The sequence below is a fragment of the Amia ocellicauda genome, chromosome 3 (assembly GCF_036373705.1).
Source record: "Amia ocellicauda isolate fAmiCal2 chromosome 3, fAmiCal2.hap1, whole genome shotgun sequence".
In the NCBI taxonomy this organism is placed as follows: domain Eukaryota; kingdom Metazoa; phylum Chordata; class Actinopteri; order Amiiformes; family Amiidae; genus Amia; species Amia ocellicauda.
In genome coordinates this window covers 52182471-52198850 of record NC_089852.1, presented here as the reverse complement: position 1 = coordinate 52198850, position 16380 = coordinate 52182471, and the positions used below count along the sequence as shown (strand labels likewise).

The 16380-nt window shown below is 39.9% G+C and overlaps 2 protein-coding genes across 3 annotated transcripts in view; one reads left to right on the top strand and one right to left on the bottom strand.

Moving 5' to 3' along the window:
* rb1 (retinoblastoma 1) overlaps window positions 1-16380 on the bottom strand; it is a 103136-nt gene that overhangs the window by 63237 nt on the left and 23519 nt on the right. For both annotated transcript variants that reach the window (XM_066699910.1, XM_066699911.1), the window contains exons 9-17: window positions 15637-15714; window positions 13943-14052; window positions 13608-13685; window positions 12187-12274; window positions 10860-10976; window positions 10518-10574; window positions 10403-10434; window positions 10243-10319; window positions 6445-6644 (exon numbers count right to left, since the gene is read on the bottom strand). In XM_066699910.1, the coding sequence (XP_066556007.1) occupies window positions 6445-6644; window positions 10243-10319; window positions 10403-10434; window positions 10518-10574; window positions 10860-10976; window positions 12187-12274; window positions 13608-13685; window positions 13943-14052; window positions 15637-15714 (837 nt within the window). The remainder of the gene's footprint in view (window positions 1-6444; window positions 6645-10242; window positions 10320-10402; window positions 10435-10517; window positions 10575-10859; window positions 10977-12186; window positions 12275-13607; window positions 13686-13942; window positions 14053-15636; window positions 15715-16380) is intronic.
* Window positions 2831-5147, top strand: LOC136746982 (lysophosphatidic acid receptor 6). Its single transcript, XM_077248928.1, is given in 2 exon segments — window positions 2831-3621; window positions 3623-5147. Coding segments are annotated over 2 exon segments (999 nt in total). The 5' UTR covers window positions 2831-2833; the 3' UTR covers window positions 3834-5147.

The following is a 16380-nucleotide window of genomic DNA, read 5'->3' as shown; positions in this document are numbered from 1 at the left end:
GAGCACTCCCTTTAAGAGAGTGCTCCTAATCTCAGCTTGTTACCTGTATAAAAGTCACCTGGGAGCCAGAAATCTTGCTGATTGATAGGGGATCAAATACTTATTTCCCTCATTAACATGCAAATCAATTTATAACTTTTTTGAAATGCGTTTTTCTGGATTCTTTTGTTGTTATTCTGTCTCTCACTGTTAAAATACACCTACCATTAAAATTATAGACTGACCATTTCTTTGTCAGTGGGTAAATGTACAAAATCAGCAGGGGATCAAATACTTTTTTCCCTCACTGTATTATACATTACAGTACAGTGCAATCTATAATACAGTCTGGTGCTGTGTTTTGCATTTAATCTTTTAGATTGCATTTTAGTCTCAGTAGGCACTATAGGTCATCTAAAATAAAGAAATCAACATGCTAAGAGTAAAGAGTAAATTCTAGGCATCTGTGGTCATTCCATTTTTCACACTGCACTGAAAAGACTGGAGTCAGCAGCAATGCCTGAATGACTCAAGGATGGAAGGAGAAAGGGAGTGAAGGAAGACAGGAACACCAGAGGTCAGTGAAGTCAGACTGAATAGGTGAATCTGATCAAAGTTCATCAGAGTCCTCTTTCTAGTCATGTAGTGCACGTAGGCAGATCTAAGCAAAAAAAAAAAGAGGACAGGAGGAAGAACAGTTTGCAAAGTTCAGCTTGACCATTTCCTCTGATCGGTAAAAGTAACAAAAACAACAAATCTGAAATCCAGAGAGGCCACGTCAACACGTCAGATAAAGGGTTAGCAGGTTTGCTCTTTTCTGTCCATTAACAAAGCTGTGCTGGCTCCTGTAGTCACCAATGCAGTGGACTGAGAAGCAGTACGCTCACCGCAGACACAATCACCTGGCCAGCACGGCCCAAGACTCCTGCACCTACTCACGATCCTCGCTCAATGTTTCACATTAATCACTGACAAGACTGAAGGACAAGAACCAGGTAACACCCCAGACCCAACCAGGACACATTTTAAGCACAATCGCCAAAGAGCAAACAACTTGTAGAAATCTCAGTGAAGTCGCTCTTTCGGGTTTGTAAAGATCATCCTCCTAGATTTATTTTCGAGGCATGTTTTTTTTTTTTTTTTCAAAAATGTTCTTATATTAAAGTGCAGCCGACCATGCATACTCTTTATGATGCAGGCTTTGTCTTCAAATCACGTGCAATTTTCCTCCTTTTCACAAGCACATCAACAAATTACAAGATTTCTATGATTATATCCTTGCTCGGGTTTGTTTTAAGTGGAAGAACAAGATGTCTATAGTTTAAAACAAGGCTTAAGAAAGCATGTAGCAGATTTGTCTTTAAAGAAAGATTGAGAAAGTGTGTTTACCACAATCAAGTGAAATTTTACAAAAAACAGTGGATCAGAGAGGGGAAGTGATTCATACAATAGTCATGGCATTCCACAGTAGACCCATGGAAGGGAAAAGCATTGTTTGAATTGGAATACAGCCCAGAGACAATCCACAAACACCTAAATGAGCAAAGAATATTTAAAGGAGTAGCAGTACTATACGTTATCATTAATCACAGTTGTACAGTAACATTGCAAGTAAATCTTCCCCTTTTACTTCTTTATTTTAATAAATGAACAAGACATTGTAAGGCAGGTCTTCTCAGTAAGACACAACTGGGCTAATCCTACTCATTAGTTCTCCTTTATAACACTCTAGAATGTGAATCATCGCAAAGACTAGGGCCTAATTGTTCAGGGCTAAAGCAATGCCATAATGTCTATGGAAACAAGTGATAGTTCCCATTGTAGTCCAGATACAAAATCAGTCCACCAATATTGTGTCAGCTCTAGTGCACTTACACACACAAAATCCTTTTTCAAATCCATTAAATTAGAAATTGTGTTAATTCATTTGTAGCCTAACTATCTTTTTGAACGTAGTGAATATGGAAAATTGTGTTTGGCCATTGGCAGTAAAAAAAAACTTGTAGACGTTTGGAAAACCCTGGTTAATTGGGGTTAATTTGTAGTTGAACCAGAGTCACCTGAGTTTAATTGACTGGTAGACCCCACAAGAGCTGCAGTTTTGGGGATGCTCTGACCCAGTCATCACAATTTGGCCCTTGTCAGAGTCGCTCAGATCCTTACGCTTGCCCATTTTTCCTGCTTCTAACACATCAACTTTGAGGACAAAATGTTCACTTGCTGCCTAATATATCCCACCCACTGACAGGTGCCATGATAACGAGAGTATAAGTGTTATTCACTTCACCTGTCAGTGGTCATAATGTTATGGCTGATCGGTGTATATGTGTGTGCAGGTGCATTTCAACGTTTTTGTTTGGACAGTAGGCACCGATGTTTGGCCAGGCATTTGTTTTCACGTGTGCATTTCATCCTATCTATTTTTTTTCCCCAAAATATTATATTCCAGGGCACTATTTTTTTACCATTAAAGAATGAGAATTGAAATTACTGTCACTACTGATAAACATCTGTAGAACATGTTGAATCACTTCTGCATACTGTGTTAAAACTATATTCTTTCCACTATTTGGGTTTTGCGGGTTTATACATTAGATTGTACTTACTTCAAATACGGATTAATTTTTGGAGATGCCAAAGGTCAAGTAATACCAGTTCCCCTTTTGAGGAGACAAAATCCTAAGTGTTTTGACAGGAAGAGAGAGAGGTATTATTGTATCAGCTTAGCTCTGTGACTCCTAAATGCAAATAGATAGGCTAGCAAAAATCTATTTGACTCTGCTTGCCACACTGCAAATATTTGAAGTGTACACACACACACACGCCTGTTCTCACTCTTCCCAGGTGCAGACATATGCTCAAATATACATCGCCACCCTGCACAAGAGATGTTGTTCTCCTAGCAGACAAGATGGAGCTACAGAATCAGAGCTTTGCACCTCTGGCCAACTGCAGCCTGGACACCAGCTACCGTTATGTCTTCTATCAGGTCACCTACAGCATCATATCTGTCTTCGGCCTGGGTAGCAACGGCCTAGCCCTACACAAATTCTGGACGTCCCCCAAGAGTCTCAACAGCACAGCGGTCTACATGGCCAACCTGTCCTTGGCAGACCTGTTCTTTGTGGTGTCCCTGCCCCTGAGGATCTACTACTACCACCACTCCAACCAGCAGTGGACACCCACTGGCCCCTTCTGCCAGCTGACCTTCACCCTCAAGTACATCAGTCTCTACGGAGGAATCTTCTTCTTGGTGTGCATCGGGGTGGACCGCTACTTTGCTGTGGTCTACCCGATGGTGAAGCGCTTGAGGACAGTGCACACAGCCAAAGCAATCAGCCTGGGGATCTGGGGCCTGGTTCTGGCCCTCAGCATTTCCCTGCCCTTCATGCACTCAGCTGTTTCCCTGGACCACCAGCCTTGCATGCTATTCCCCTCCTCCCACCGCAGTTGGCTCTTTATTCTGGGCATCCTGCTCCTGGTGGAGGCTGCCTTCCTGTTACCGTTGTTTCTGCTTCTCTTCAGCTACTGCAGCATCCTGCGTGTGCTCCGACGCCCCACCTCCTGCCACTGGGAGCCCCGCAAAGTCCGGGCCCGCACACACCGCACCCCGACGATCATCTACTGGGTGGTGACAGTCTTCCTGCATCGCCCCATACCACTTCAACCTTTTCTGGTACACCCTCACCCAGGTGCAGCTGCCCTCCCACTGCCTCCTGACTAAAGCAACGCAGGCCCTTCACCCGGTTGGACTAGCACTGGCCAGCTCAAACTGCTGCCTGAACCCTCTCATCTACTGTTTCTCCAGCAAAATGTTCCACAAGGATCCCAGCACTGCCAGTGCGATCCTGTGAGCGGGCCGAGGCAGATTCAGATGTCTACCTTTTCATTTTTATCTCATTAAGCAAAGGAATAGGACTTGTGGCCCAGGGAGTTATTTTTATTTTTATTTTACTTGCTAAATACACCTCAACCCAGCATGACCAACATTTAGAGGTATGGACCAATACTCAAGGGAAGGTGTGGAGACTTTAACCTGGTACATCTGGATTCATATTGTGCTGAAGGTCATGCTTTACTTGCGCCAAGATTCATGTTTTCCAATTAGGTAAACTCAGTATAGCTAAGGACAATGTTAAGCGGCCCTTACTATGTGGCTTGTCTACTTCAGCTGGTTTATATTGATTATCTTGGACACAATTTGGGATGATTTGGAACAGCAGGATCTGGAATGTGCCAGAAGCAACTTTCACATACCTTCCATAATCTGGTAGGCAATTGTTTTTTTAAGTGTAAATTGACGATATTTAATTGTTGTTTAGGGATAAACAGATACAAATTGTATTCCCATTAAACCCATAATTGGCATTTATGCCTAACCGAAGCGGTGTGCACACTTGTACTTCAGGGTTAGGCCTACTGAATAAAATACAATTGCAATTCCTATTTCTGATAAAAATTAATTCACAAGATTAAAGAGAAAATATATTCAAAGCTGCCTTGAATAACAAGTCTGAATAACAAGCTCTCGTGTAATAAATGGATACACTTGTAGGGAGTGGTAAACCTGAGCAAAGCCAACAAAAACATTAAAAACTTTTAAAAATGAAAGTCCACAGAAAAGCAGGTGCAAACTACAGTTTAGTCTGTTAACAAGTATTTTTCTTTAACAGAATAAAGCCACCAAGGAAACTGTGCCAGTTAACTCGTGAGTAAAAATTGTAATTGCTGTTAAAGTAATTAAAATCAAGAAAATCTGCAGATCCATGCTGTGATTTCCAACACAGATGTGGAGGGTGTGTTTGTCATGTTGTCTTGACAAAAAGATAGAGAACACATGCCCTGGTATTGATGCCAAAGTGGTGTGGAGAGAATCTTCTGGCTTTAAGCTCATTTTTGCATATCAGTGATGCTAATAAAGCATACTTGTGTCAGCTTACGGTCACTGATCGACAAAAGGGCTCCTTAATGCCCCCATTTCCCTTGGCACGAAATCAAGTGGCCAGTGATACTGCATTCAAATGGAGAGGGAGAAAAACCTCAGTTCTGGGATCTACCTTCGCAACTCTTTTACAGTTACCAGTTTTATATTTCATATATTTCATCCCACTAGCATGAGTCGTTTATGTTGCAATCTAAAGAAATACATTACATATCAAACACTTTTTAAATGTAGGACCTGCCATTGCTGCCAAGTGTCATTTAAATAAAGGTTTTAAACTCTACAATTAAAGTCTGGGTATGATGTAAAACCATGGCCACTAAGGAGATATGAGAATTTAAAAGTTAAATCCTGTTCAATAAAGTATACCACTTCATGTTTTTTGGTTACAACACCCTGATGGAATACCCCAGCTCTGAGTCACATTACGCATGTGAAACAGTGTTTACGCCATCACCTACAAAACAGAACACTCGAAACAAAACATGCTTCTGCTATTTCTCAAGAGACTAGACCCTTGTGACAGTACATGAATTAGAAATGTCTGTTCTTTAAAAGGAAATCAGTACCTGAACACAGCAGCATACCCTGTTTCAAAGATGATTTTATTTTTTTAATAGTGGAATAATAATGGAATTTAAACACCTAAGATCATTTGTATGGAAGCCTGACACATTTTGAAAAAATATAAAAAGTTTGTGAAGTAACAATGGCTTGAGAGAGAAAAAAATTATAATAATTAGATAAAGTTCCCTTTCACTGCTATCAAGCTGAATCTGTCACTTATCTGTTTTTTTTTTTAATTTCTTGACAGATGCCCTTATCCAGGGCGACTTACAACATAATGATGCTCATTCTATATCTATACTGCATTTATACTGGACATGTTTAAGACGGTGTAAATGCTTTAGACTGACTGAGCCATTCTGAATATGGCCAGCTCCTGTGGCGCCCTGGAGCCATCCTAAAGGCAGAGGAAGCACAGCCGACCTTAGGAGCCCTCATGAAAGGAATGTAAATGGGTCATCTGACACACCCACCAGAGGAACAGGAACACAGGACAATAGCAAAGATATTTGCCTGTCCACAAATAACTACATTTTTCAGTCTCCTCCAATGCATAGAACCGACTGAACTCACAGGGTGTTGTTTTGGAATTATGAAGTGACAGTACATTTTTATGATGTGCCTGTTACTACAGATTAGTATTAATAACAGATACCAGTGTTTTCAATGGAAAATTTGCAAATCACAATGGACTACTTGCTTGATTCATTTACACACAGATCTCTGCCAATAAAGCACATATAATTTTAAAAGAAAAAAACAACAGAAGACCAGGGCTGATAACCACAGCCCCTAGCACACTGACCCAGGTCACCAGCTTCTTGCTAATGCAGTACGTACATTTGTAAACAGATGGCAAACATGGTCAAGATCAAACTTGTGTGACTCAAGCCTGTGTGTGAGAGAGAGAGTGAGAGAGAGAGAGAGAGGGGTATTCCCCGGCACCACACACTCACCGCTCTCCACGCAATGTTCTCCATGATCAGGTGTTCACAGCGCTCCAGGTGTTTGATCATCTCTCGGGTCAGGCTGGGCTCCGCCTTGATGAAGCTTTCAATGACCTTGTAGAAGTCAAAGGCCTTCAGCTGAAAGACGTCCAGGATCCATGGGAATGAGAGGTCGGTCTCTGAGGAGCCGCCACTTTTAAAGGTACTCCCTGGAAGAGAGCAGGAATACACAGGATTCAGAGAGGAAGTGCATTGAGTCTCTGGGCGATCTAAAGAACTGGTGCTGGTGCAGGTGGCCCTGGTCCAGGACAGCCACAGACACTTATTTTTTGCGTTTACTCTATTCACTTCAATAAACAAATCAATTTCGTTATTGGCTTAATTGGTCAGAATGATCACATGTTGTCCCAGGGATTAAGCAACTGCTGAGCTACAAAACCAGTAGGAAGGTGGCCCTCCAGGACACACCAGGTGATCTCTGATTGTAACTTCTGAACTAACTCTATACGTACAGGACGGGTGTTTGTCGTTTGCCTTGTTCTGATGGTCTCTTTATGGTAGAAATGTTCAATAAAGCAAGTCAGCCTTTGGAGGATAAGGTAAGAGTGTGCAGGTAAGTATAAGAACATAAGAAAGTTGACAAACGAGAGTCTTCCCCCACGTAGTCTCCTCTGTTCCAGGGTGAAAAGGTTCAGTTCCCTCAGTCTCTCCTAGTAGGACATTCCCTTCAAACCTGGAATAACTCTGCTCTCCTCTGAACTGCCTCTAGAGCAGCGATTTCTTTCTTGAAGTATGGAGCCCAGAACTGTACACAGTATTCCAAATGAGCTCTAACTAGTGCATTGTACAGTCTTAACATTACTGCCATTCTTCTAAACTCTACACTTTTGACAATATACCCTAACATTCCGTTTGCCTTTTTATTGCTTCCACACATTGTTTGGATGGAGAAAGTGAGGAGTCCACGTAGACCCCTGGGTCTTTCTCATGCGTTACTTCATCTAGTACTATTCCTCCCATAGTAATGCAGGTGAAACTGATTGGTCTGTAATTTCCTGGCTCAGTTTTGTCCCCTTTCCTGTGGATAGGTTTGACATTTGCCGTCTTCCAGTCAGTTGGCACATCCCCTGTTCTAAGTGTCTTTTGGAATATTTGAGTTAGCGGCCTAAAAATAATTTCCCTAATTTCTTTAAGTACTGTTGGAAATATACCATCTGTCTGTGGCATGTTACCCGTTTTTTCTTTTGTACAAACCTCTGTGAAATACTCATTTAGAACATTTGCCACATCGTTTTCCAAGATACTTCAATTTTTGCCCTTTATCTGTTTCACTTCCTACTTTTTGACCTCTTGCTGTTGTAGTATTGAAAAAAACTATTTGCATTAGTTTTAGCTCCAAGAGCTATGTTTCTTTCAATTTCCCTCTTTGCTTTCCTGATCCCTTTCTTAAGATCTCTTTTAGGGCTGGGCGATATGACTTAAAAAGAATATCTCGATATTTTTAGAAGTTTGGGCGATGCACGATATATATCTTGATATTTCTTGTTTTTATCCAATCAAGCCAAATAAGACCAAAGACATTTCAAACTACAAGTATTTCGTAAACTAACAAATACTACATGCAGGCTGTCATGGTAAATAGATGCAGAATGCAACACATTACAGGGCAAGTGTTGTGTGATTACTATTACGTGTGTTATGTTGCTATGGGATATATATATAAGTTTAAAAATAGCTGGGGTTACAATAGTTTTAATAAATCTTAAATGCGGGGTGCCTTTTCCCAGGGATTTTATATAGAACAATTATCCGGTCAAGGAAGGAAGGACAGCAGCTCCCATCTAAAAACAGTCCATATTCACCGATGTCTCAATTATTTATTAGAGAAAAAGTGAACATCATAATGCTTACACGTTTCGACTTACTTCCTCAGAGCACATATATACATATACACAGTATGATTTACTGTCACATAACAACAATAACACAAGTAATAGTAATCACGCAACACATGCGCTGTAAAATGGTACAGATTCAGGAAGATTTACCACAGCCGGGTTTATAGTGGCGCATTAACATCTGCTAGACAGGGACATTTCTTTCTGACTGTCGCGTCTCGATTCTACTTACAAGTACAGCACGTTGTTAATACAAAATAGTTATAATAATAGTAATAATAATAATAATACAACTGTTGAACCACTTCACTATCTTAATAAAAAGAAAATTATACTTTCTGCATGCGTTTGCATTGCTTTCCAATTAATTAAAATGCAAACAAACGTTTATTAATTTTATACAAATGATATCAATCTAAATTAGCGGGGGTGGGGGCGTGATCGTGTATTGTCTTGGGTGCTGCTTGCAGATCGAGTTTAGCCCAGCGACGAGAGTGGGGCGGACCATGTGCGCTTGCGCATTAAAGTATCTCTTGGTTGTGTTGGTTATTGTGTGTCAGTTCACTCTCTTCATGTCTGTCTGCGTTTCTGATGCTCATTTCTAGCCGCATCCGACACGTGTGGAAGAACCAGGAAGAACGCAAAGCGTCCAAATAACGAAAAATACTGCCGTAAAGATTGCAATTTGCGACACCACGATATAAACGATATAGCATAATATGAAACGATAGACGTTTTTCTATTGTCATACGATATATATCGTCATATCGCACAGCCCTAATCTCTTTATAGTTCAACATATTCCTTGTATTTAATCTCTATATCTTTTTGTATGCGCAATACAATATTTTCTTTATTTTTTTGCATACTTCTATTAAACCATTCTGGCCCATGTTTTTTGGTCCTCACTGCTTAGTTTTGGTACAAATTTCTCCTGAGCCTCAAGTAGTATATTCTTAAAATATAACCATCCATTTTCAACTGAATCTGTATCCAGTGTGCCCCAGTCTAACTCTTCTAAGTGCCGCCTGATACCTTCAAGGTTTGCTTTTCTATGTGATTGTTCCAGCACACCATGGGAGTCAGACCCAGATAGCTCCTTCCTTAACCAACACCTGTGGGCTCCTCAGGCTGGGAGCAACCTCGAGATTGCATGTGTTGCTTCACTTCCACTAGTCTCCTGTCATTCTGTTTGTGTCCTTGCTGCCCTCATTTCCTCCTGTGCCCTCCTACCATAACTCTAGCAGCATCCCTCATTTTTAAATGGGTTTGGAGTTAAGACTAAGTGCTGGTTAAGAACTGGCCACAATGTTATAGACTGTAAAGTAATGTTGAGCTTTATTAAACTGAATATTCTTTGATGGGCATCATATGTGTAAGAGGTGGAATACTTTTTCACAATGATTTGAATTTGCCATTTTAGCTTTCAAGTTAAATAAAGGTATTCTCTAGAATAGAGACACACTAAGCCCATTAAATGACATGTTCACAAACACCTTCTTGAAACTGTTCTATTTTTGCTGGTGCGGTTAATTGAATGACTCAGAAAATGCGTAACGGACAGGAAATCAAATTGAAATTAGAGGAAGAAGGTAGATATGATCATCTACCAAGTAAAAGGGTACATCTTGTTTACAGCTTTTCACTGAACCTGAACTGTCAATGTTTTTTTTGTTTTATAAATAGAATAAAGTGCAGATAAAAACACGGGGCCTGTTTAGATGGTTAGTTTGTTATGAGTTTAAAATATTGACTAGCTAATATGTATTCATTATGTTATTTTTAGGACAATTTCATTCACTGATAAAGCAAAATAAAAACAAACATCTAGTATAATGCATTGTATCCAACAGAGTGAGAGAGACTCAGAGCATACATAAAGCTGAAAAAAAAAAAAAAAAAAACTTACAGCCATAGGTGGCCATGACAACCTCCAGAGCGCAGGCTAGGAGTGAGGTGTGGAAGGCAGCATTGTTGAGCAGCATGCTGAAACATAACACAAGAGTTACTGGAGATCCAACGAGATGGATTTCATAGGAAAAGTACTGAAACCAAGGCTTTGAACTTACCTGAAGTTTTGCACAGAGAGCCGTTCTTCCTCCTAAACAAGACAGAATAAGCATGCTATAAAAGCTTGTGAACCACAATGACAATACAATTTTTTTTTTTAATTAACCCGCTTACCGATTTCAGCATGGACTCCATGACTCTGTAGTATAACCGAACACCAAGTACAAACCTCTGGACAGAATGATAAGGATACATAATTAATCAATCAATCAATCAATCAATCCTGACAGGTGTACAGTCTATGGCAGTCATTTTCCAATGGGTTTGTTGAGGTGTTTAGCATATACCCTTATAATGTACCACCTTAATAATCAATCCCACTTTGTGAGTCATTGACCAAGCTCTCTGGTACACAGAATGGGGAAACCACTACCAGACCATAAGCTAATTTGATGTCACCTACTCAGTACAGCAAAACAGTTTTTATCTAGAACACAAAGAGGAAAGGTGGAGTACCTGCGATCCAATTTCCATGCAGCGGTGGCCCACTGATTGAGCAAACCTTTCACTGAACAGACGGCCCAGGCTCTCCACCCTCCTGGTGATGTCATCGGAAGGGTCCACAGTGCAGTTCTGAACAGGGAGAAGCACAGGGATAATTCAGCAGGACACAACACTTTAGATATGGGTTTCAGGACTGACAGATTCACCCTGACTGGCCAGATTTCACTCTACAAATCTCAAATGCACTGGAAAACCGAACAATCAAGAGAGATGTGTGTGTGCATCACCATGAAAGACTTGAATAAAATACCTATTTATTATAGTTAAGCAGTTCTTACATTTCATAGTAAGCGATCACCTTTCCAAACCACTTTTCTTTATCACTAATACCGTTGCCAACATACCACAGTGAACTTGTTTCCGGATATATCATCAGATATATGAGCATGTTACAAGTGACGTAACTCTCAGATAAAGAAAAAAAAAAAAAAAAAAACAGTACAGTGTTAAGCCTCCCTTGTCGGGAGAGCTGGTCTTTTGGTGTAGCAGGCCGATTGCTCTACTGGGTGGAGCCATTGTGGTGCGGAGCTGTCTGGTCTGCACGGATTGAATCCCGAGCGGGAGCTCTGACCACATCGGCTAAACGTGCTCAAATCGTGGCTTGCAATGGCCTTGTGGTAAATTAACACTTTTTCAATATGCAATAAAAGCTTCTGGACAAGGGTTACGAGGAAAATTATGAATGCAAACTATTTCACAGAATAATAAAATAAGCTGAGCAGCTAAAATATGTGTACATTGATGAGGGTGGTGTGGCTGCACTGCTGATATACAGGCCCTGTTTGCAAGCCTGTGTGGAAAAGGAATGGCAACAGACTCAAACTGATAGCACTGCAATGGTCTCAAAAAGCACAGGAGCTTTCCGAAGTTAACGGCAAATTAACATTAAAAAAAAAAATTGCACAAATGTTTTCATAATTCAAAATGGCACACTGCTTTCCAATTCTAGCTTCCGACCATAAAAAATTGGGTATTGGCAGCCAAACTGCATTGCATTTTACATCGAAATTGTTGTTATGGCAGCTGGTGAAGAAATTGATCTGACTTTTATCTGAAGCCAAAGGTCATATTCACATTTTTGGATCATATTTGTCTATCTAGTTCTACAGTTGAGGTTTAAATGAATGATTGGGTTGGTTGTTTTTCCTCAACCGACAAAGCAGACATTATTTTTCTTAATCTTCCCCGCACTATTGGCTGAAACATAATCATGTAGTGAAACAGGTGAGCCTGCAAATAGAAACATCATGCTGCTTCTATCAATGTCATGCCTACTTACACTGAAGTAGTGTACAAGCTTTCCAGCAGGCTGGTCACTGGCCGAGTTCAGGAAGACCATTAGTTGTTGGATGGAGTTCATGGCAGCTCTGGGGAGACGAGGCAACACAGGTCACACAATAAGGCTTCCTTAGAGAAAACATTCAGTAATCTGAGTGTTTCTTCACTCTACTAAAGACCAAAATGACAAAGCCTACCCAAATTTACATGTATAATGTTGGTGTAAAAACAACACCTCTGTCAATTAATAAATGGCAACTCAATATTTAATATTTCTTAGAAGAGCCACCTTTCAGCCATACCACACCAAGCACGGAGAGAAAACTAAAAACTAGTGGAAATTACATCTCAAAGCCAGCAAACAAACTGTAATTGCAGGCTGTGTGTGTCAATTCTTATACACACACATTATATATTTACACACACAGACTTATATCGTCAGTCTCTTTTGATGAACAACTTGTTTAATCTCTTTGCCAGGTTATTGCTTCCTGCCAGATTCTACATGGTCTTGAAAGACATACACCAACATGTTTTTCTTTTTTTGTTTGTTTGTTTTTAAGGGGCAAATTTAATATGAATGGGTGGCAAAGCTCTGGAAAATGCTTTGCTTAATAAGAGGCAGAACACTGTTGGTCGTTGCAGTACGTACAAATTCAATTCAAATTCAAGAATTAATCTTGTCAACTGACAAAAACAGACACTTCTGTTGGGTGTGGTTTTTAAAGTAAGGGGTATGGACACAAGCACATCCTCCAACTCCCAGTGTCTCCCAGTAGAGTTGTACTGGCTAAATCGCAAACAAGCTCAACTGGCCCAAGTCTATAATGATATTTACCACAGAGTCTCATGGTCACTAGATTAGTTGCACCTCAAAACTCACCTACTTAGACAATATTTCTTACAATCTACTACAGAACATCACATTACTTTAAAAGCTTAGGCAAAAAAGTGTAAATAAATAGATACAAACTGTGTCAAGGAGACATGCAAAATGCACCATGATCAAAATTTCGCATGAGCAGCATGCTGTTCTGTATTTACAGCTATCCCATTCTATCACAGAGGTAGAATCACACACTATTTACACCTTACCTGTTGTACTTCATCTACATTTTACATTGTACTTTGTAATACTATGAAAATACATATTTTGAAAACTAAGTAGCTGAGGTAAGGGCATCTGCTAATAAATCAATAGTAATAATAATACATTGTATCCTGCCTTATATGAATTCCAGTACTACTTACACAACAATACTGCTTTGCTATGTGGAACTAATTTCAACCCTTGTGTTTCCTTGACATAAACACACTTTTTAAACAGCTCTAATACACTTATAGCTATTATATACTTCTAAGTTGCCTTGGGTGTCTGTAAATTAATAACTACTACTTCAAACAGCGAGTCTCTGTGCTCACCGGACTGGTGTCTGAGGGGGGACTGAGATGACCTCTTCTTCCAGGTGATGCTTTTTGGGTGTTCTCTCAAACTCTGACCTGGAAAAAGGCAGGGGGGAAAAATAAAAACAAAAAACATAACACTTAAATATATGTTCAAGAAAAAACAACACTTCTACACATTGCTGTCCAAAGCTGTATTAATGCCTTCAGTTTACACTGGGACCGGCACAGACATACACTCTATTGGCGTGAAACAAAATTCAAGGACACGGCAGAGCAATTCTGAGATTCCAATGCCCTGGAGAGGTTTTATTGGGTGTTTTCTTTGTCATATTTCTGCCCCTTGTACTCACGGGTCTAATTTCACTGGCTGTAGTGTTTCATCGTGATCCAAGAATAACCTGGCATCGAAATCTTTGCTTTTCAGGTAAATTTCTTCATATTGACTGGAGAGGTTGTCAGTCTAAAAAAATACAAATAAATAAGCAATGACCATTTCCAAATTGTGTAACACAACAAACCTGTTCATTCCAGGAAGTAGAGCAGAAGCAAAAACAGGGGAAACTAAAATTCAGAATTCTATGAAATTAATTTTACATGTTTTTTAGCATGTTAAAAACAGAGTCCACTATATAAAATGTATGTTTTTCCTGGGCAGACAGTGTCTGTTTAGTATTACTGTATTACTGGAGATTGTGCGTTTCTGCACCCCTCTCAGCTTAATTTCACAGTGTACCACGGAAAGCAAACTCACTGTCTCTGACACACAGGCCTGGCCGGAGATCCCAGCCTCACTGAGCAGTTAAAATAAGTCTTCAGACGGCCCCATCAACAACAAGAGACAGGTTATCTGTATCTTCTACAGAAACTGTTTGCACTGAGCCATTAGCGTGGCATATAGATTTGGGCACAGGAAGTCTGAAGAAAAGTTCCAGTCTGACACATATTTGTTAAGAGAACTATTACCAAGAATTAAAGCACAGAACAGTAGGGAGATGAGGAGAAATCTACATTATACCGTGCTGTACTGCTACACATTTCCTGTCATGCAGACTCTTGAACTGAAAAAAATTGTAAATTGTAATGGGCTACATCAGGTACTCTAAACAATCAATGCTCTTCGTACAATATATTAAGCAAATATCAAGTGAGCAAGCTCACAAGCTGGCCTTTCAAAAGCTTTATTCTCAAACACTTTGCCAAGAATAGAAAAAACCTAAAACAATGATCAATTATAAAAATGCAATTATCTTTTTCCAGGGCTTCTTCAATGAGCTCCTATAGACAAATGGCAATAAACTGCCTTGGTCTTTGGAGACTCATCAAGTAACATCTGCCAGCTCAGATATTAATGTACACAAAGCCTTATCAGATAGTGTGGAAATAAACACACAGAAGAGAGGTCCCATTGAAAATCTAGCTGTTTGACAAGAAGGCCTTGCAGATAATACACATTCTAAGATACAACAGTGTTGTAGGTCTATGTATATAGACTACATAGTTTAAACCAATTTGCGGCTCCAGTGTGTAGCCTACATTGTTTTTAAAGCTTTGAAATTTAGGGTGGATTTTGTTTTTCAGGTTTCTATTATAGCTGTGTTTTAGTGCAATTGCTATCACACATTACCTGGAATGTGTTTGCCCCTATGGATCTGTGGTAAATTGAATGAACCCTATTATGTTCTTAATTTTATTTATTGGAGAAACATCTCACTGGTCTAAAAAAAACGGTTTGTGGTAAGAGCTCTTACAAAGATTAATAAGCAATTATGCACGTTCTATCTAAAAACAGAATTGAAGATTGAAGAAATCTGTCCCCAAGGTGGGACTAAATGCACGTGGTGTGTCAAGCTGCCCAATTGTGTTCAAATGTTTGATGTCGACATTAGAAAGGTCTGGCACAATAACAAAACATTACACCTAGCCAATCACACAGACTGAGCTTCATTTGATAATGTTTTTAAATTGTGTTACTCTCTTCTCATCCCTTTAATTTGTAGAACACATTCCCTGAGGTGCTTCTGGTAATTCATAAGGCCATTCTTACCTTGGGGATCCCCTGTGATCCTGATAGTCCCACTGACTCCAGAAAGTCAGTGAAGCTGCTTATATATACATTCTTCACCTGAGGGTAAGGAACACAACTGTCAATAAACAGAGGACTGACATTACAGGAGGTCTACCACAGTAAGGCTGGTGATTTGGTAAAAGTGTGAAGTATAGATGATCGGTTTGCACCATCTTGCAGCTTGTAAAGCCTTAGATGAATCACACAGCTGGAAAGATGTGATTCATGTTATGCTGACAAAACTACCAGCTTTCATGAGATGTTTCACAGAGTTTACATTAGCTGGATAAAACCATGCTAGGCCCAGGGACTGTGTGACTGCTGGGTTCAGTCTGGGCTTTCATGAACCGACAGTGACTGGGTAACCGATTCCAATATGTATTCAGAAAGGGAAAAGTATAGAAAAGTAGGTTGTGCAGGAAGTGCTTTAGCTGCATTAATGGGAGATGGTGACCACAGCTCAGGTAGAAAGCACTTTTCCTACAAAAAAATATATGTTAAAAACAACTGCCTGTGGAGAGATAACAGATCCTTTTTTAATTCCTCCCATCCTTACTTTGGTCCAGGAGTAGCCCTGTGTTTTTCTGATTTTGTCATAGCTGAGCTCTTAGTTATGGCAGAGAACCATTAACTATGCAGTTTAAAGTATTTCACAGCTGACATTAAGCCACTTTAGTTCAGTTAAGTGCTCCATGAAGTCATATTAAATCCCATAAGACTTAG